The sequence below is a fragment of the Malania oleifera genome, chromosome 13, assembly GCF_029873635.1.
Source record: "Malania oleifera isolate guangnan ecotype guangnan chromosome 13, ASM2987363v1, whole genome shotgun sequence".
Classification (NCBI taxonomy): domain Eukaryota; kingdom Viridiplantae; phylum Streptophyta; class Magnoliopsida; order Santalales; family Ximeniaceae; genus Malania; species Malania oleifera.
In genome coordinates, this window is record NC_080429.1 from 21850965 (window position 1) to 21874253 (window position 23289).

General features: G+C 36.9%; 1 protein-coding gene across 2 annotated transcripts in view; it reads right to left on the minus strand.

Annotated features, from left to right (window-relative positions):
• Nucleotides 1-23289, minus strand: part of LOC131146872 (structural maintenance of chromosomes protein 6B-like) — a 108265-nt gene that overhangs the window by 61405 nt on the left and 23571 nt on the right. Inside the window, exons 5-8 of one of the 2 annotated variants that reach the window (XM_058096704.1) lie at nucleotides 20040-20126; nucleotides 19609-19929; nucleotides 3767-3886; nucleotides 2436-2570 (exon numbers count right to left, since the gene is read on the minus strand). In XM_058096704.1, coding sequence (XP_057952687.1) covers nucleotides 2436-2570; nucleotides 3767-3886; nucleotides 19609-19929; nucleotides 20040-20126 — 663 coding nt within the window. The remainder of the gene's footprint in view (nucleotides 1-2435; nucleotides 2571-3766; nucleotides 3887-19608; nucleotides 19930-20039; nucleotides 20127-23289) is intronic. The other variant, XM_058096705.1, reaches the window with a different exon arrangement.

Below are 23289 nucleotides of genomic sequence, written 5' to 3' on the forward strand. Positions count from 1 at the left end.
ATGGGAAATTCAAAATTAAATCCTCAGGTAGCCTTTTTGGATAAACAAAAAAATTCATTAAGGGAGAAAGAAGAAAGATACAGAAGGAGGATAAAGCATCCTCCTAGAAAACAGGAAAAAAAAAACGAAAATAAAATTGAGGCCAACAACAACCAAGGCTGATAAGCAAAGCAACCTAGCCTCTCTGTAAGTCAATCAAAGAAACACCTCTGAAGAAGCAAATCACAAAGCACCAAACTGATGCAAGACAGACCACCCTACGTCAAACCAAGGTAGGAAGAGTAATCAAGATGGGAGTGTTTGGAGGATGCATTCTCCACCAGACTCTTGAAGATTCTAGCATTATGCCCCAAATAAGAACACCAAATCATCACAAAAACCATACACTTTCAAAGAGCTTTCATCTCTTAAAACCCGGAAAATGAAGAACAAATAGTCTACCCAAAGAAAATGGACAAACCCAGCACTCACAATAAATAAATAAATATTATTCTACATATTGCATAAAAGAATAATGAGAACAGGTGACAGGTCCCAATGCCTGATAACACATCAGGAGAAAGTGTGGTTCATTGGCTTTCTGCAAAGCAAATCAATAATACTGATTATATTAATGATTGCATTCAAATGTGCCTTTTGATAAAATCAAGTTTTTAATTCTGAAATCTGAATCAGTTTTAGAATTTGTGAATCTCTAAACACAAAATAGTTTGAGATTGTTTGTTGTTTATCCATCTGAATCTGCACATATGAAAAATTATCCAAATCATGCATGCAGGAAAAATTATCCAATTGTCCAGCAAATCTCAGATAAATTTTAGCAGAAAATTCACATCCTCTCGCAAAATTTGCACAAAAATCACATGCCACTTGCAGATCATAGAAAATTTGCAGGAAATTTACATCCCTCCTGCATATCCCAGAAAAATATTAACAGAAAACTTCACATCGCAACAGGAAAAAATTTACAGAAAATCAAATCATAGAAATATATAGAAAGGTAAAATTATCTTGCATTATAGAAATGGAAATCCCATGGATCAGCTTGTATGTCAGAATCTGGAGGCATCACAGATCCAATTTAATCCAATATTGCATATCATTGCAACAATGACTGTCAAAAGGAGGCAGATGCATAGCTAGCAGATACAAAGGCAAAAGACATTATACCCTTGCTTATAGAGAGAGACAATTTTCCTCAGGGGCAGATGGGAAAACCCTCAGTGTTGAGATGCAGCATCCAACTCAAAAGATCTGTACTCCTATCCTCCACCCCTGACAAAAAGGTCCCTCACTAACTTGTCTAACTTACAAGCTGCATACACAGGAGTCCAAAAAGGGACCAAATAATACAACAGTATAGAATGGACAAAAGTTTGAGAGTAATTAGCACTCTTAATGTGGATCCCCCTTCCCCCCACCCCCAAAAACCCAAATCTCAGGTCCCAAAATGAAGTTGTTTTGATTACCTCCTAAAAGACCACACTTGTATGTAATAGGCAAACTCAAGAAACCATGGCCCTTGTACGTAAAAGGCAAACTCAAGAAACCACACCTTGCCACCTTGGACCTAGCAAAATGTGAGTGCCCCAGTCTACTATAAAACCCACCACTCCACTTTTGGTCAAATTAATCTTCAAATCCAACACCAAAAATATACAAGATTGTTAAATAATTAAACAAAATTCTCAAATTAAACGAACAGGAGGATTATATCTTCCACACACTGTAAACACAAAGTAGATAAATCCCTAAAAGTTCACCCTATTCACCTTGTAGATGCAAATTAGATATATCCCTAAAATCTACCCCGGTTCCCTTTATAGAAAGATGACTTTACTTAATGTAACTTGTTGAGATGAAACAACACCGTTTGCCACTGGCCCTTCTATAGGACATGCAACCATGTGCAAGCACGCATGCACAGCAAACCCACCCCACCACCCCCTCCCCCAAAAAAAAAAATAAAGAAAAAAATCACACACACACACACACACAGAGACAAAGATGCAAAAGCATGCATGAACATATATTGTTATTAGGCAGGTGCACGTCCATAGATCACTTATCAATGTAGATGATAAACCCATACGTGGATTGTCATCTCTTCATCATGCCCCCATTAAGCTCTTCTAATAACTGACACTTTTCATACTAAAATCATGCAGAATATTTGTTTTACCTTTTCCTTCTCTTCTTTACTTAATATTTAATCAGTAGGTTTTTATTTTAGACATCTTGTATTATATCTTGCCAAAGGGAAAACAAACTAAAGAGAGAGCAAACATAAATGGCACAATATATATATATATATATATACACATATTGAAATGTAAAGCTAGAATTAAATCAGAAAGAAGGGCTTGGAACGATTTTAAAAAGAAAGAAGAAAAAGAAATGACACAATACTACTATCTTCTTTCAAGCAAAAGAACCTGAGTGTTTTTAAGATGTTGGTCTTGAATATCATGAATCTGTTGCTCGAGCAACCCAATTTGCTTCACCATCTTCTGGATGACATTATGTTTGCGGCTATGCTCTTCTTCTATCTCAAGCCTCTCTTTTTTGGCCTAATAAATGAATACATAATCAGTGATGCTTCAAGTTTGTAACTGTATGGTATCAATAAATTTCCGTGGCTAATTTACAAAAACCACACAATAGAAAAAAGAGGCAGCACAAAATAGCCAGGATTAAGGGGCGATGATGATCCGCCCACACAATTGGTAGTATGAGAGGCAGCCACCTGAGGCCTGTCTACCAAAACAACATTTACACAGATGCACATCCCACGCAGGCCTGGGGGTGGAGAGAGAAAGTGTTTGGATTCGTGTTTGGACTATACATGAAGACAAGTTGCTCTGAAAGTTCATCCTCCAAACACTCAAGGAAACAACAAAACAAAAAAGAAACAATTACCAAAAAACAACACTAATAACACAATGCTGCATAACCATTAAAAGGATGCCTTTAAAAAGCAATTTGCAGAGCACCAAAGCAGTTCAAGAAAAATATTTCGCTCCAAATCATGCGAAGCAGCAATAACCTTAAAAATTCAAGCATTTCTCCCCAACAAAATTATGCCTCTCTACGTACCTCATAATAACATTATTTTTTCAGACAATTGATAGATAAAACTGAAATGCACTATGCATCCCATTGTATGCATATAAGGATTTATTCAAAGATAAAGAAGGAACACACAAGACAGAGGATGAGAACTCCAACCTCATTCAACTCCAACCACAGAAAACAAAAAATAAAAATAAAATAAACACAGTAAATCAGGAAAAAAATAATATACGATAAAGTTCCAAAGCCAATAGATCAAAGCACTTCAATCATTCTGAATATGAATCAAAAGGAACTAATGGAAAATCACCAGCAACAGAAAACAAAAGTGCAGCAAAAAAAATGAATAGGAAAAGAAGCATCCCTAAAGATCTTCAATTCCTCTCCAACCACCGCACACCATAGCAGGCAAGCAGTTCCATAAAACTTTGCGGTCCTTCCTTTGCACTAACCCGCAAAATTGAGAGAAACAACTCCATAAAAGAAATGGGCATAAACTAGGAAATGCTTATATTTTAGTATAGGCAGTCACGCACTACTTAATCAGTTACTTTATTTTCAAAGAAAAGCAAAACAGAGAAAAAGAACACAAGTGAGCTGTAAAGGGTCTCAGCTAAACTTCCCTACCTGACATAATGTTATAGCTGCCATTCTCTGTTCTTTTAAGTAAATAGATACACAATCACTAACATACCAAGGAAAAACTCTGTTCCAACTCCTCCTTCATTCTCCTCACTTCAGTTGTCCTTTCCAACATATGAGCAATTTGGGCTTTCTTTATGCTAAACTGTTCCTTCAACTCACCTGCCTTGGCCTGCAAAATTGAAATACAATAAATGCCATACACAAAAGAAGAAAGAAAATCTATTAAATCTTATACATACAAGGAGAAGTAAAACCTAAAAAAACAAGCATAGAAAATTAGAGACAAAACGAAGGGAAATGGAGCAATTTTTAGAGAGATTTTGTGTCATGCATATAAGACACTAAGATTCAGATAACAGCCATAAAGCTAAATATATTCAGATTTTGCTTTGCAGTACAAAAGCCATAGATCAAAGTGAGCTATTTTTTTGTTGTAGAAAAAGAATAAATTTCATTAAATAAAAATAAATGTACAAAAAAGAGCACAAGAAAACCTTCTATGAAGAATAGAGGACAAGAAAAAAAGTTACATGAAAATAGCATAGCCGGCCTGATGGGGATCAACATGCACCTCGAATATCTTTCGCAGATATTGTGACACATGGATGACCACCCGAAGTCCACCATTGGATGTGAACTTTATTTGCAGCAATTGAAACTTCTCTTGGAAGCTAGCTTGGAAAGAGGATGACAACTTGCAAGTCAAAGAGTCTTGGTTTTTCAAGAAGCATTTATTTCATTTTAAGTTCCTAGACTCCACTATCATAATTATTCTAGTTCCTAGACACCTATTTACTATGACAAACTATTTCCTAGGAACCTCATTACCTATGTTTTAAATGTCTTATTTTACTTTCGTATTTTCTTTAATCTTTTAAGAAGCCATGCGCAAGTCATGTGCATGTAAGGCTATAAATATGTCATCACTTGTATTGTAAAAGGGATCATTGCATTATCAATTAAAAAAAGGAAGCCTTTGCTTGAACTGTGAATCTTGTTCATCTCCTTGTGAGTGAGTAGTGTGAGGCTACGTTCCGTCTCCCCGGAGATTGGGTGGTGAGAAACCACGACAACATCAACATCGTCATCAACACTACACGCCCACTCCTCTTTCATAGCACATAGACACAACCTTCCTCAAGTTTCATTCTTGTCTCAAGATTCCTAAGGATCAACAAGCTTTTTCGTGGTGCGATCGAGTACTCGTGTGTCTTGGTGTTTGATATTCCGAACCTTTGGGTAAGCTCGTTTCAATTCCTCGCTTGTGACCATCTTAAACAGCCCCTAAAAGTACCTTGCAATCCTTGAAACTCTACCTAAATCCTTTATTGAAAAACCTTGTTCATTCTCTTTGACCCTTCCTATATTTTTAACATGAACATGCATTTTAGTACCATGTTTAGGGATATTTGATTTGTACACTAGGACTCATAATCTAAGACTTCTAATATAGTATCTTTAAAAGTGAACTTGATTACTTGAATGAATGATCAACTAAGGGCTTTTAAACCAAATCATATACGTTTTCAAAATCTCAACAACTTGTAATCATTAGAATAGGTTTGTGATGTTCATGCTTGGTTAATTCAATTCTTCCCATAGATTGTGATATTGTGTGTGCGCTACAAAGAGAGTCAACCGTAGGACTAGGGCTACTTAGAACCGTTCTACATCACGGCTAGTCATGCAGTAGATCTAAAAACACCACCCTTTAAAACAACCTACAAAATTCTACAGTGAAACCATATATTAATCTTATCCCTGAGCATAGACTACACCATCTTCTTCCCCGTAAAGATATGAGCATTTCATTCCAACCAAATACACCATAGAAGAGCAAAAAACTCACACCGCAACAAGGTCGAGCCATCTCTACACCTAGTAAATACTATAAAAGAAATAACCAAAAATTCCTCCACCAATTCCGGCCACACCAAGCTCTCACAAACAAAAATAAACCAAACTACTTATTCCAAACTCTCCATAAGAAAGAATAATGCAAGAACAATGAGAAGCAAATTCTAAGCTGACAAAACATAGATACACGCACATCCAGAGATAAAGCCCTAGAAGGCCTTGTGCTTTACAACGGATTGTTGCTGTTAAATCAATTAAGAACAACCAAAAAAATAAAAGCCTTAATCTTAGAGGGAATTTTAGCCTTCCAGATACTATGATAAAGCAAAAAGAGACATGTTTTACAAATCAAATGCTCAAAAAAAGAACTACAAGGATAACCCTCGAATGAATCTAGAACACATGATTGTAAATCCCTTTGTAAGTCCCTCCTATAGGAAGGACGACAACCTTCCAACAAATACAACAATAAAAAGAGTTCATCCGCCTCCCTATCAATAAAAGACCTATGAAATAGGAAATCCCTGGAGAACTTAACCCCATCAGAGATCAAAAGAGAAGAAATAACTCTATTGTGCAATGTGGAGAGCCAATATAGACGAGGAAAAGAAATGAAAAGCACAAAATCATCCACCTAAATGTCTTCTGAAAAACAAATGCAAAAACCATTACGGCAACAAATTTGATATAAAGGATAAAGAGAAAATAAATTTGTGAAATAAACCTCCAAGGACATATTTGCATCAGCCCATTTAACTACACACCAGATATACCGTTAATAAATGTGCCAAAACGAATTCTCCTCTAAGGGAAACTGCCAAGGACATTAATGTTTTAAGACACCAACTTGCCAAAACCCAACCCTCGCCCCCTTTTTTCTTAAACCTACAAGCAATCTTCCAACTAACCAAATCGTCCTTCCTCTTCTTAACCCCAAACTAAATCAAATGTATCATGATTCTCAAAATATTCCTAACTATCCTTTGAATTCTAAAACTAGAGAAGAAATAACAAGAGATACTACATGCCTAAATTAGGTTGACAAAACCACCAAGATAAAATAGAGCACCCTTCCACCCATCCAAACGCTTAAGACACCTTCTCCAATAATGAGCCCAAAAACCAACATGCCTAGAATTACCACCCAAAGAAACCCCTAAATAAGTCAAAAGCAAATCCAAGATACCAAACCCAACTAAAGAAGCCAAATCCAAAGATCTAGCATCACTTCGATTAATATGTGTGATCCACTGTTCACTAAATTTAATTTTAATCCATAAACCAGCTTTAAAAAGTTGTGAAATAGTAACAGCATTCAAAAAAGACTCCCTATAATGTCCCAAAAAACAATAAAGTATCTACAAAATGAAGATGAGACACCACAAAACCCTCAGTCCCATTCCCAATTTCTCCCTCAAACCCTTTATACACAGTTCTACCCACTAATCTACTCAACAAACGAAAAAGGAGAAAATGGATCCCTTTTTCTAACATCCTCAAAGCCCTACACGACTTAGGTTCTCCACTAATAATGGCTAAAAAAGAAGCATTAGACAAGCACCCCCACGTACAAATTTGCCACCTCTCACCAGACATTTTCCTATCAAAGACTTTATCAAGAAGATAAACCAATTAACTCGACTCTAAGCCTCCTCAAATCCAAATTAAACACAACTCCCCTCTTTTTCCTCTACCTCTAACTCCTCGCCTCCCCTAAAGACAAGCTCCACTTAACTCATTTTTCAGTGGCACCTTCTTAATTGCCTCACACTCCAAAATGCTCCCCACTTCCTCTTTCCTATCCAACAAATTTGACTTATCTAGAGTCCTCATCTACTTAGCCCTAATATCCCCAAAAACTTCAATATTCCACTTCTTGAACACCTCTTTAAGATGCTTAAGCTTTTTCATGAATCTAAATACTTCCCAACCCCTCTCAAAATCCCCATTCATTCGTAAAAAGAGAATAAAAAGATTGATGACCAAATCAGCTTTATTAGACCTAAATGGAGTAATGAGAGTATGGCCCTACTTAACCTTGCTAGACTTAACAATATAGGAAAATGATCTAGTACTAATCTTGCCAAGAAAATCGAAGAGGGATTGGGAAACTTATCTTCCCACTAAGAACCTACCTAAATGACTAGCAACTACTCTCTCCCCACCCGCGAACAAAGAGAATAAAACATCATCCATCGAAAAAACTTTCAATCCATAGACAGCATAAATCACCACTAACCCCTATCTCTAACTTCCAATAAAATAGATAGGGAAAAAGCCTAGAAGAACGTCAACGTTAGAAGTAGAGCATCACACACTCCTTACACCTATCCTCCCATATACTCTTAGCAAACCCCCTCCCCATTTCCCATCTACACTTTCAAGATTTATTTCTTAAGGAAGACAAGCATCAAGAGAACTTATTTTCAAAACTTCCTTAATTTGCCCCCCTAGTCACATTCGCAAAGCTCCTCCCATTCCAACTAATAATCCTTATAATTCAACTACTTTACCCCCCCCCCCCCCCAAAGACCAAAGAAAAAAAAAACAAAGAAGAAACAGTTAATAGAGGTAACATACAATTTTTTTGCACCTTCTTTTTTTTTCTCACTCATATATCTTATGAGTAACAAAAACTTTTTTTTATTAGAAAAAAGCATGTATTAAGAAAGAATGAATGAGCGATTACAACCTAGGTGAGGATAGGAACAAATTTAACCAAGTTTCCTCTTCAGACCCTCTTCATCATAGTTTAAAGAGCACTCCAAATTTTCTAATTCTATTTGTCCCCTCCTCGCCTTCACCATCAAGATGAATTTCATTTCCTTTATAATTAGACAGTCACAAGCCCATCTTAACCAAAAATGAATGAGTTTCTACATCCTTCCCATTAATCTCCCTCCACAAGGGTGGGCAAAACTTCATCATTGCAATGCTGCTCATTATCTATTCCCGCATTCTCAAAAATGGAATCCCCACTATCCTTCCATTCAAAATGGTAGAATATACGACAAATCCCCAAATAATCATATAAGAGAAAAAAAAAATCCATATTTTCTTGACTCTCATCCAAAAGCCGCCCCCCATCACAATCAAACTCACAAAGGACTTTACAGTCATTATCCAAGACATCATCCCATTTCTTCTTCTCCTTACCTTTGCTAACCTTCTTGCTTGTATCACCCAATATGTCAACCACTTTCAAGTCTTGCCCTAAAGGACTCACTAACTGAATATCAATCATTCAAGGAGATTTTAAGGAACATGGTTGTCTCTCTCACCCCTAGTGGACTTACGGAAATAACTCCTCCCTCATTAGATTCCCGTCTTTGCACAAAGGAATACCAGTAATTTTTTGGCAAATTAGGAGTGGATATGATACCTTTTTGGGAAATCAAGCCCCCTTGTTCCTCCAAAGTAGGCTCATATATGGCACTACCTGAATCTCTAGCCAAAGCATACTCAATCATGATATCATTGGGACAACACTCATAGGAGGGAACATGGTCAAAGACCCCTCTCTAATTAAATTGCCTAGTTGGTAACTTGTGCTCTTCAAAATGGAAAACACTAACTTGTTCTTCTTCAAAGGATCTCCTAGGAACATTATCCCCGTTTCATGTTGCCCAAATAACGAACATTCACCCGATCTCACTGTACAACTTGTGGTCCCCACAAATTTTGGCCATGCAGGTGGAAAAAAGTCTCCAACACATTTTTTGCCATCAACTCGTCCAATAATCCCTTGTCTAACTCGCATGGATGCCCCATATCATCACTCAAGTTTGAATACTCCCCAAGCTCTGGCTCCTAAGCAAACTACTTCATTCCTCTCGGAGCAAAGGACAAAGAAGAAAGTACTAACTGCCAAAACAATAGGCCATGCACCATAAGAATCTGTTTGACCACCTAGAGCAAAATCAGCCATAACCCCCTTCGAAACCAAATCGTGAATTTAGGTACAGTTTTTTATCTAGATTGTTCCCCCAAATGATGCACCTAAAACCACCTTGCAAGTACTGCATCATATTCTAGATAACCTCCATTGCCATATCATCCCCTTCATCTTAGTCACTCAAAGCCAATCTAGGGTCAAGCCCACCCACATGGCTCCTTGACCCCAAGGAAGAACCCAACCCATTAACCAACTAATTTTGGACAAGAAGCAGGTATTTGGATGGATCATTTTGACCCAATTTGGAGGCTTATGTAGAAGAAAAGGGTTGGATCCTAAACCCAAATGTACTTAGTTAGTTAGTTGTTCAATTATATGTGTAGTTTGCTTGTATTAGGATCATGTATGTTGGGGGATTATGTATAATTTCATATGAAGAGGCTTCCTTATAAATAGTGTGAGAGCCATGTTGTAAGCAATTTGAATTTGAGAAGTGAGCGTGAGTTCCCCTTGCATCTTTTATATCCTTCCTACCCCTTCCTTCCTCTCTTCAATTTCTTCTAATCTCTCCCATGGCTATAGATCCTTGATGTTGCTCCTGCATCATTGAGTTGGAGAAGAACACGTTGCTGATAATTGGGAGGCACAAATTGCTCCTGCAAAGCTTGATTCATCTAATCCCACATTGTAATCTCACCAAATCTCCTTCTTGTAAAGATCTCTTATTGTTTAATCCACCAAATTCAAGCAGTTCCCTTCAATTTTGATTCAGCCAACTTCAACTTTCTAGCCTTATTCATGTCAAACCACACGAAATAGTACTCCAAAGAATACACCCAATCATCAAATTCATAAGGAGAACCATCACCATTAAAATCTGAGACTTCTAGTGTAATTCCCTACTTAAATGATTATTTCAGCCTTCACACAACTCATAAGCAGTGTTTTGAAAGGCGTTTTCTGGGCCTCAGGGCGTTTTGGGTGGAAAATGCACCAAGGCGTATGTGCAAAAGCGAAACTCCACGAATGCGTACGCCTCAGCCAACAGAGCATACGCCTCAGCCAAAAAACAACGCCTTTTTACGCCTCATATGAAAGTCGTACGCCTTTCGATATTCTTGGGTTTAAAACACAATTTTACGAGTTCAAACCCAAAACACACTAAACCCTATTCTCTCTGTCTCTCCCGCGAAGCTTTTCTCCACTGTTCTGTTGGCGAAGCCGAAGCTTTTCTCCTCTGCTCTGTCGCTGAAGCCTAACGAAGCCTTCGCTCTCTTCGAAGCCTGGACAAAGCTTGACAAAGCATCTGCCCCCTCTCGAAGCCTCTGCTCTCTCTTTCGAGGACTCGACGAAGCCTCTGCTGTCTCTCAAAGCCTCTTTTCTCTGTTTCGAGGACTCGGTGAAGCCTTTACTCTCTCTTTTGAAGCCTGGACAAAGCTCGACGAAGCCTCTGCTCCCTTTTGAAGCCTCGAAGAAGCCTATGCTCTCTCTCTCTCTCTCTCTCTCTCAAAGCATCATTTGGCTGTCTTTCGAAGTTAGTCCCATCTGCTCCCTCTCTCGAAGCCTCTACTCTCTCTCTCTCTAGAAGCATCATTTGGCTGTCTTTTGAAGTCTGTCCGACGGGTCTGAGTTCGTCTCAGGTTTTGTTTTTGTTTCATATTTTAATTGTTTAAATTAAATCTTGCTGCACTTGCTAAAATGTGCGAAGCCGATTCCAAGGGGCAAAAAAAAGATTTTGTTTGGAAATAAATAAAAAAAAGTTGATGGAGAAAAATATTTTAGATGTAAATTTTGTGATCAATGTTGTGGTGGGACTGTGACAAGGTTCAAACATCATTTGGCTGGTACAAGGAAAGGAATGAAACCTTGTCCAAAAGTCCCTCAAAACGTGAGTGATGAGTGCAAGAATGCTCTTGAAAAATTTCAAGAAGAGAAAGGGCAAAAGAAATGAACTTCTTGAAGAGATTGGGCAGGGTCCAAGAGGAGGGAGTCAGAGTGCTAGGTCTAATGTTGGAGATTTTGAGCATCAAAATAGTGGAAGTGGTCATACTCCTAGGATTAGAGGTCCAATGGATATGTTTTCATTTTCGCAGACCAAACAATCCACTCTAAACTCAAAATGGAAGAAGGAAGAAAGAAATGAAGTGTGTAGGAAAGTTGGCCGTTGTGTGTTCAACAATGCTTTACCATTTAATTTGATGGATGACGTATATTGGCATGTTATGGTGGATGGAATTACTAATTATGGGCCAGGTTTCAAGCCTCCATCTATGCATGATATGAGGGCTTGGATCCTTAAAATGAAGTGAAAGACATCTACATGTTGAAAGATCACAAAAAAGCTTGGAAGGAATATGGATGTTCTATCATGGTTGATGGATGGACTGATAGGTGTTCAAGGGTCTTAATGAATTTTCTTGTGAATAGTCCTACTGGTACGTGGTTTTTAAAATCCATTGTTCTAATTCTATAAAAAATGGTGATTTGTTGCTTAAGCATATGGATGAGGTGGTTGAGGAAGTTAGTGAGGAGAATGTTGTGCAGGTGATAACTGATAATGCAAAAAACATGATAAATGGTGAAAAAAAGCTTATGGAAAAAAGGCCGAAGCTCTATTGGACTCCATGTGCTGCACATTGTTTGGATCTCATGTTGGAGGTTATTGCAAAATTGAAGATCCATGCAAGCACAATCCTAAAGGCTAAGCAAGTTGTGAAATTTATTTATAATCATTCCTATGTACTTGCAATGATGAGGAAGCATTTCACCAACAACAAAGAACTCATCCGCCCTGTAGTGACACGCTTTGCTATTGCATTTTTGACACTTCAGAGCATTTACAAACAAAAGCGAGGCCTTCAATCTATGTTCTCTTCAAAGAAGTGGTGTATTCTACACATGCAAAAATGCATGAAGGTATAAGGACTTGCTCAATAATTTTATTTGACCAACATTTTTGGCCTCACGTGGCGTATGTTATCAAGAGTGTTGTCCCTCTTGTGTGTGTTCTAAGGGAAGTTGATTCCAAGGAAAGACCAGCCTGGGGGTTTCTCTAGGAGATGATGGATTCGACAAAGGAAAAAATTGCTACAAATTTTTCTCGAAATGAAAAAAAATATGGAGAAAAATAGATGATAGATGGACTCCACAACTTCATCACTATTTACATGCAGTAGGATATTATTTAAATCCCCAATTGCGTTATAAGGAGAACTTCTCTAATTGTGAAGAAGTGAAGAAAGGATTATTTGAATGCATGGATAGAATGTTGTCATATGAGGGGAGGCTAGCTGTAGACATCCAATTGGATTTGTTTGATAATGCACGACGGGATTTTGGGACTCGAGTGGCTGTTGACTCCAGAATGTTGAGAAGCCTAGGTAAAAATAATATTTCAGTAAAAAATAGTTAATTAGTAGTACTCTATCCTTGTTTCTTCTTATAACTTGGAACTTAAACATGTTCTTTTTTATTTTGTAGCTAATTGGTGGAAGCATTTTGGGACAAAGACCCCATAAATGATGAACTTTGCTATTCGTGTTCTTAGCCTGACATGTAGTGATAGTGGATGTGAGAGGAAGTGGAGCACATTTTAGCAAATTCATACTAAAAAGAGGAATAGATTAGAGCACAAGAGATTGAATGCTCTAGTGTACGTCAGGTACAACACCAAACTAAGGGAGAGAGCAATAAGAAGAAGACAAAATTATGATCCAATATTGGTGCCAGAAGTAGCTTCAGATGATGAATGGATCACAGAGAAGGAAGAACCTATCCTCCCAAAAGATACTTCTTGGGTTGATGATGAAAATGTCCTAGATGTTGATGCTATTAGAGCTTTGCCCGTGGTAGCTCTTGAAGGAGATGATGCTCAAGCAACACAAGCTTCTAGTAGCTCGCATTCTAATCTTTCTAGAAAAAGGAAACTTAGTGATTATTGTGAGAACTTGAGTACATACATATCAATAGTCATTTTTTAATCTACTAATTTATAATTCTCCATTTCTCCTAACTCCTAACCTATAGCTTTATTGAATATGCAGGCACTCAAGACAAAGGCAAGGGACCAACATCGGAAAAAACTGAGGAAGACAATGATGTTGAAGCGGGAGAGGAACTTATTACTGGAAGAACTCCTATTTATTATGATGAAGATGAGGACGTTGATGAAGATCTTGATAGTTCCCTCTGAACTTTGTTAATTAAGATTTACTAGAATCTTTGAAATTAGAATCTTGGATGATGAGACATTGTGATGTTGTAAGGCATTTTTTCTTCTTTTTGAAAACTTATGGCTTATCTTTAACATGCATTGTTTGAGTTTGTTAGCTAAAGCCTAAAATTGCCCCATATGATACTTAAGAATTATGAATGCTATTTTTTTTTCCCAATATTCTAACATTTTCCTCATTTTAATACTATATATATAATTTTTTTATTTATTAATTGTTTAAAAAATTCAGTTCCGAAAGGCTTACGCCTCGCCTCGCGGAGGGTAAAACGCCTCGCCTTACGCCTTCGCCTTTTAAAACACTGCTCATAAGTATGAAGGACAGCAGATATTCCACCATCTTGTTTGGTAGGAAACTCCATGGTCCTTTTACCTAAGGCAGCAACTTCAGTTGTTAGCCTATTCAAAGCATTGGTCTAGTCGCCAAGGAATTTTCCATGTTTTGCACCCTACCAGATAAAAATTCCACCTTTGTGGACAATTCAACATTGGTCAACAGGATGCAATCATATGTCACCAACGACCTTAAACAAGTTGCTCAATCTATTCCTGCAAACCACAAACTAAACAAATTCACCTAGGAAACTCACATATGCAGCGATGCATCTGATTTTTTTTTTATTGCAGGCAGCAACAAATCCACGCTCCAAAGTGCTGATGGTACACATATTCTTCACTTTCTAGCCTTTCATATCAGATTATCACACTTGTAGGAAAAATACCAAGCTGCAGATCAAAACATTTTGGAAGAACCCCAAAATATCATGGTTGGAAGGAATTTATTGTGAAATTGGAGAATGCAGAAAGATGGAATTCAATCAGCATCGCCAGTGTGTAGCGCGTATGAGTTACCAGCAATAAAACTCCAAGCAGAGGTAGATCCTAAGTTGGTAATGCAATGATAGTAGTGGTGTGTTAAGAAAATCTCCAGAAGTTCGGGATTCAAGAAGGGCCAATGGCTGGAATTCTTTCAGCTGGCATGTGTGGGGTCCTCTGATGATCTGATGGCAAAGAAAAATCAGGGGCTAGGATTTCCAGGGAGAGGGTGGGGGAGGGGGGACCTGGGAGGTCTGTTTTTGTGGGTGTGGGTGGTGTTGTAAAATCTAGTCTGGAAACTAGGGTTTCAAAAAATGGGACACAACTGGAATTTTTGAAATTGTTCAGAACTGATCTTCAATTTCTTTTTACTAAAATTTCAGGGCAGAGAAGAATCAAAGAGAGAATGAAGGAAGAGAAACAAAGAGAAAAGAAGATAAGAAAGAAGAACAAAGGATAAGAATAAGAAGGAAGAAGGAAGAAGAAGAAGAAGAAGAAGAAGCAGAAGCAGAGAGGGACAGGAAGTTACAAAACTGTAGGGAGAAGAAGAGGGGGAAGAAGAGGAGTGGAAGGGAAATATGGGAGAACTGAAACGGAAGAATTGAGATCGTGGTTGGGCTCAGATACCAAATGATGCAGCGGCAGCATCAAGGATCCGCAGCCATGGGAGAGATTAGAAGAAATTGAAGAGAGGAAGGGGTAGAGAGGAGAGAGGAGTAGGAGGAGGAACTCACATTCACTTCTCAAATTCAAAGGGCTTTCACACACTATTTATAAGAAAGCTTCTTCACATTAAATTATATATAAACTCCTAAAAGTACATGACATTATAAACTTACCAGTAGAACAAAGAAATACCACAAACAAGCCCCCAACAAGCATAATTAAACAACTAAGTACGTTTGGGTTTAGGACCCAATAAACCATTGACCCTATTCTTCAAAATAGGCCTCCAAATTGGATCAAAATGATCCATCCAAATACCCACTTCTCTCCCTACATCACCAATTTATTCTACTCCTTTTCTCCTAGAGACTACTTAGCTCTTGCTTAGCATCCCATAACCAGGCTCATTTAACTTAAGAAGCAGATCTATTTTTGTACAGGTCTAATGCCCTGCAAGATAGGCCACTACCCTTAAGCCCAACCTGTTTAGGCCCATATCTGTAAACACCAACCATTTTTAAAATTCGAAGTTACCAAGGAAACTCTAAAATCATATCTCCTACTCCACAAATCAGGAACCTTCCATTTTTTTCACAAGAAAATCCCAATGCTGGTGCAAATCAAACCCTTCCAACACTTCACTCCTGCAGATATTCATTGATCTACAATCATAAAAATACAAATCCATCCCCTTCTCCCCTCTTTTGATCATCTCTTGTTCATAGACACATTCAAGGTTGTCAGTTTTCTGTAGCTTCAACCATCCTGATGCCTCTGCATCTTCTGGAACTCAAATGGAGCAACTTCAACCTTTTTCTCTAACCCTCTCAAGGCATAAGAACCAGTTCCCTTGTTAACAAGCAACCTCAAACTAACGGATCCTCCTGCAACTCTCAATAACAAAACCCTTGCACCCTCACTATAACAAAAGGACCGACCAGAACGAAGAATGAAATCAACTGTTTCAAAACCACTGCAATTCCTTACTATCCAACACCACAAAGGAATTGCACCTTTCTGCAAATCAAAAAAGTGTACTTAATCATATTCCAATTATCCAAATTCAACACCTTTCTATTGGCTTTAAAAGAATAGTGAACACTCATAATCGAGCCCTTTAATACCACTTATTACAGGAGCTTCTCAGGTCTCAACAGCGCTCACTAGTTTTGAACTAACTATTCATAGTTTGAAAAATTCAAAGTGAACAAATTAAAACTTAGCCGAGAGCAAGTACCATTCTGCCAGTTCTAGTTAATGTTTTTGCCCACAGCAAAGCCAAAGGCAGTTTGGGATTAAGTTAAGGACACTTATCCTGGAAAGAGTAAGATTTCCAAGATTTACTGCTTATATATTGTTTTTCTTCATAAAAAAAAAGGATGACAAGAGTTGAGGATCATTGTATTCTGCCTTTTCCCAACAATTTTCAGTAACTCGCTATTTACTAAATCATATCCATAGATGTGAAAGAAATGCATAAACACCATGAGATGTCAACTTCTTTCTACCTGTTCACTATTTTTCATGGGGAAGTTATATTCTCCAAAGGCTGTGGTCCCCACAAACTACTATATGCTCATTCTAGAAACTTAATCTCCAGTGCCACATTAGATGCAACAACCTCTTGGGTTTGTTGCTTAGAGGGACTAGTGGAGTCTACAAAGGTATATTAATTGAGGAGAGCAAATCACCATGTGCCTTGTCAGGAAGGTTCGTTTTAACAATTACAGAATTTGCATTGCAGCAAAATCAAACTAGTCATTCTAGTTTTAGCAACTTCATCTAACAGGGGATGCATAATTCCAGTGGTGTATGCTGATCATGGTCTTAAATTTCCATGAAATTGTCGAAATTTCTGTCCAAATCTCCAATTTCCATCACCCTCGAAATCGAAATGGCAGTCAATTTCTATTTTACATAATTTCTGTCAAAATTTCAACAAATCATCTGAAATTTATCGAAATCTCGAAATTATAGTGAAACTTGTCGAAATTTTAACTATGAAATGAAATTTCCTCGGAATTCAAATGAGAGGTTTAGGAGCAAAGTGAAATTCCTCTCTTAATTTGTTTTATTATTTTATTGAAACAAAATGATTATAACAAGGGCTTTTTAAATTATATGAAAAAATATACTTACAACAACATTTTATCTAACCATTCATGTCTACGTTATCATTGTTTGTATAATAAATAATATTTAAATGATTTATGAATTTCATTTGTATTAACTGAGAATATGTTTAATGCACATTATTTTATAAATATGTTTGATACAAATTATATTACAACTTTTCCACCTCATATACAACATAAATGTATTTAACTTGTAATATATTAGTCCTAAAACTTATATTATTATGTCTATTAACTATTACTAAAGTTTCATAAAAGAATTCCATGTTTTACTACTAATTTCCACAATTTTTTTCAAATCAAAGTCGAAATTGACATCAAAATTTCCGTACTTTTGGAGCTTCGAAATTGAAATTTAATACCTTGATGCTGACGAGGGTTCAACTCAGTGATGATATTGTAGGCATACAACAGCTTAAACAATTTTTACAAACTAATTTACATTAAGGAACTGGGAACCTTTCTACTATTGTGTTATTAAGGTCGCCCCAAAATGCAGCAGTTTATCAGAAGAGGAAATATATTCTTGGGAAAAACCAGTTGAAACTCCAATGTCTCATTTGCGAGGAGTTAACAAAGGATCCAAAAACTTTAGAAGAATGGTGTCTTGCCATCACATGATTAGGTATATTTTTTGTGGTTAGTGTAATCACCCCTTATGGAGGAGCCATTTATGCACATCCGAAGGCTACTCCACATATTCCAAGGCATTTAGAAGGAGCCCCATGCCCCTTTTATAAGGCCAAGGAACATTTTCAAGTTAAAACTTTGTTCTTGAAGGTTACACGTTGATTAAGTTGGTTATACATCATATAGGAGGCCTCTACTGGGAATTGTGTATTTTTGGGGTGGCAATCTTATATTTCACAATATCAAGAAGCACATTGTAATCACTAAATCGAGTGAAGATGCAGAATATCAAGAAACAGCACATGCATATTTTGAGCTGAATAGCTGATCCAGTCACAACTTTTATATGATTTGGAATTTCCATATTCTTTCTTTTTTAGATTAAAAAAAAAAGAATTTGTTAGGAAAATAAGAGAATAAAAGCAATCTCATATTTCATAAGATTAAGAAGCAGATTGCAATTGCTTAATTGAGTGCAGATGCAGAATATCGACAAACAGCACATGCATATTGTGAGTTGATTTTCCAGTTACAACTTTTATAGTATTTAGGATTTCAATATTATTTTTTTAAGATTAAAAAAATAATATACATTAATAAAGGAAGAGAATACAAGCAAATGAATACTAGGGTCCTCAAAAAATAAATCTAAAAACAAAGAAAGAAAACAACCCCAAAACATAACTGTCCACCAACTGCAACCTAATCAGCATAACAGAAGAAAACACCTTTTCAGATCCTTTCCGTCATAGTTAATATAGCATTGCAAATTCTCCAATTCCCCTTGACCTTTCTTAGCCTCACTTCTACCATGATCCAAGCACATTTCTTTTCCATCTGAATTAACCAAATGCAAACCCATATTATCCAACAACTTTTGAAACTAAAAGGAAATCCCATGCCTGTATACTATGTTAATCAAGCAGCCCTTTTTACCAGTCCAAAACCCTAATTGCATTAGTTGTCAAAACATTATAGCAAGGTTGACACTTGACGATGGCCTTTATTATCTTCATGAAATGTGATTTATCTCAAACGAGTGTTATATATGCAATTTGTCTAATCCTAGTCACACTTAACCACTGGGTGACCACCTAGCACAAACTGAATTAAAAAACAATCTTTAAAACACCCAACCACATGCAAAATTAGGTGAGAACTTGACACATCCCTAATAATAATCATGATGATAATGATGATGACGACGAAGATGATGATGACAAGTATAGAAACCCAGATCCATGCCAAGTGCCTAAGATCATCTCAAAACCAGCAAACAACACCAAATGCATATGAGGTTCAAGCTTTTGCCTGTTATGTTTAGATCATGCCAAATTAAATGCAGAAGACACAAAGGATAGGAAAATATTCGATAAAAAAAATTAGCAAGTCAGCCCAGAAATCATTAACATAAAACTTTCACCCAACTGAGTACTGAAAAATTAAGTCATTATATTCAAACTACCATAAAAACAAATGAAATTCATGATAAATGCCCCTTGATCAATATTTTGCCAGAAAATATTTTACAGAAAACTTAGAAAAACTGACGAGCATTTTTATAACATAGGAATAAATCTAGAAGTACGACATACCTCAAGCACTAAAAACATATGAAATCGCATTTAAGGTGAGATATTTAACAATTTCCAATGACTTACGAGTTGCCGATCAATTCTAGCTTGGCAAGTAGGTATACGATCTTTCAGCTTCTCAATCATCCCACTTTGTTCCTGGAGCTGCCTGTCAATGTCATATACCCATGCCCATGCAAGTTTCTTTTTTAACTGCTGTACCTGTTGAGAAATTTCTTCCACATGCTCCATATTTTTTATCTTTCCTTGCAGCTCATTAAGTTCCTGTATTTTGGGTCTTATGGAGGACTCCAACTTATCAACGAGTTCATTAGCCTTTGAAAGGTGATGCCTAATATCTACTAATAGATCATTTACTTGCTGAAGAAGTGTTGCCTTGAAAAAGAACTGTGTAGGAATGTCAGTATAGCAACACAAAAGCGTTACAAGCTCATACATGATAAATATACACAATGAAAATTGCAACTGTAAGAGTTTTTATTGATATTAATACTCACCTTAAATTTATCCTTATTATTCCCTGAATGCAAAAACTCTCTGCTTTTGTCTTGACTCATTATTACACATGGATTCTCAACATCAATCTGAAAATTTAAAATAAACAATCCAAACCATCCGTGGAAAGGAATAAGTTTGAAAAAGAACAAAAAAAATTCCAACTCTAGGAAAAAGAAACTAAACCTTGAAAAGGATTAATGTGCACAATGTAACGAAGAAAACAAAACCCTTCCTCTTAAAAAAAATCAAAGAACATAAAACAACCACGGAAGGTCAGTAAGTTACAATGACTAAGGGAAACTAATCATTACAGGGAGAAAAAAGTAAAGTTCAAAATGAATTATACTTTAATTGACCAGAGAACAAGAAAAGAAAAAAGGAGAGAACTTGGGCTAACGTTAGAAATAGAAGGGATGAGAGAAGAAGGTCAAAGAAGGGGTTCGGCCATAATGAGTCTGCAGCTGACTCTAGTATATAGTAGCTAATGACCAGAATACTTAATAAAATAAAGGGCATTTGGGCAAGGTCATCCTGAAGAATCCATGGGGTTTTTTCCCACATTTAGAAAACCCATGAAAATCCACAGGCGTCTTGGATTTCTTAGGAATGCAAAATTTTATCCTAAAATATTAGTATTCAATACCCATCTCCCCCTCTGGTAATCTTTGTTTCACATGGGAATCCAACTCAATGGGACAAAAATATCCCTATCATTCATCACTCTAGAACAGAATTGTCCCTTCTTGTTCCACTATCATCATCATTATTATTATTGGTTTTCAGCATTATAATTATTATTTATGAATAATGATTATTATCTTTTTCTTGGATAGAAAATGCTTTATTGAACTTAGAAAGGAGAGACAAATACAATAAAGGAGAACAAAAAAAAAAAAAAAAATTGTTTGGATAGAAAATAGGAATTTATTAAGAAAGAGAGGAGAGAATTAGAGTAGGAAGAAACAAAAAACCAAAACTACAAAAATAAAAAATAAATAAATAAGCAAATAAAACAACAATCAAATCCTAATTTTAAAAGCCCCTCTCTAAGCCCTTCCCTTTGTAATTGATGGAACTCTGGAATCTTGCAAGTTCTCGCTGCCTTCTAAACTTTTTTTCTATTAGAACCATCCAATTGAACTTCATTCCCTCCCAGGTCAGCCAGCCACAGTCCCATATCGTTCAAAATTTTTTGAACACCAACATCCAGCAAGCTAATCTCCTCCACTGGAGTAGGTAAGAACCCATCCATAATGCTTAGTCACAGCTAAGTCCACACCCAACTCCCCCGCCTCAAAAATAGAAACATGCTCTAAACCTTCAAGCGGAGAAGGGGGCAAATAAGAAATATCCCCAAGGGCATCAGAAGAATCGGAAATATAATCCATATTTTCATGAATATCACCAAAAATATACCAATATCACAAGCGAACTCACAAGAACTATTTGCTCATGAAACAAAGAAAATAAGAAACAAAATCAATATAATAAAGCCACACTTCTCAGTTGACATCTTGAAAACAGCATCCACTAAAGCATCCTGCACTCTAAGCCCAAAGAGAAGCCAAAAAGCTTGCCTTACCTCAGTGAAGCCCAACTAATAAATCATTCCAGAAAAAACTCTAGCCTTCCTTTTCAAAAGCTAAATTCCCCATAAAACAGCAAAAAGAGCACACATCCACAACCTCTTTACATCCTTAACTTCCACAAAACTAGTAAAAGAAATAGTCAACAGCTCCTTCACCGACTTTTGACAGACCCATACTTCATCAAGAAATCCAAAGACTCTACCACAAATACAAAGCAAAAGAACAATGAAGGAACAAATGAGATGTTCCTCAGAACTGTTCCCATGCATGAGACACATATCAGGAGACAAGTTTTCAAAGTCCACCTACTCCGAAGCAGATTGTTGCTGTCAAATTCACTAAGTGCAACCAGCCATACAAACGCCATTTTCTTGGAAGGAAGTTTAGCATCCCACATACACCGATAGATATGAAAAATCATATCAACCTTAGTAGGGTGAGAAAATAAAGATTACATGAATTATCCCCGACTGAATCTGAAGACCAAACCCTACCATCACTCTATTGGAGACTTTGGCAACCCTCTAGTACAATGAGCAAACAAGACAGCTTCTCAACCTCTCTATCATTTAAATCCCTTACCAAATGAAAGTCCCAAAAAATGAACCCCCTCAGGAATAATAAAAAAAAAAAATCAAAGCATTACGAAGAGAAGAAAGACTATACAAGCAAACAAAGGTAAGAATAAAGTGTTAGATCACCACTTTACCTAAAAGATTAAGCTCTTAGGATGTGGGTCACCGCTTTACCTAAATAATGAATCTTGTCCCATAACCACTCCTACCCAAATTAATTCTAAGACTAGAGATTCTCTCGAAAAACTGCAATATCGTGAGAATGTTAACATAAGAATAAACATGGTCATCTAAGAAAATAATGGTGTCATCAGCGACCAAACTGCAAAGGATACACTACAACGTCTTCCTTGCCCGCCTTAATAGCTCTCACAACCCCACTCTACTGCCCTATCTATCATTCTACTCAGCTTCCACCACAAGGAGAAATGAAAAAGGCAAATAAAGCACCCCCTTGCCTAAACTCTTATCAATAATCACTGAAAAATAAGCATTAAACAAACACCCCCTTATCCAAACCCAAAACCTTTCCACTTAAGCACTCTATCCAAGAAATCCGAACTAACTCTGTCATAAGCCTTCCCAAAGCCTAATTTAGACACAAATACCCTTATTCTTTCTATGTCAAACATCCTCCACCACCTCATTTGCAATCAAGATACCATCCACAACCTGCCTCCCTCCCACAAAGGCACTTTGAGCAAGAGAAATACCATCACCAAGGACAGAACTCAACCTATTAGCAAGCACCTTAGCAATGATCTTACACGCACTAGATACTAAACTAATACTCTGAAACTCCAGTACCTTAGTCGACATACTTTTTTAGGCACAAAGACAATAAAGGTCGAATTAACACTTTTTCTAGTTTACCATTGCCATGAAACTTATAAAAAAAAACTTTCATTAGATCCTCCCTCACCACATCCCGACGCTCTCGGAAAAAGCTATGTTAAACCCATCTAGCCCAAGAGTCGTATCCCTCTCTAGATTACAATCAGCCTCAACCTTCTCCTCCTCAAAAGACCTCTCTAACCAAGGCATTATAGTGTCCAAAATAGGACACCACCCCAACCCCTCAATCA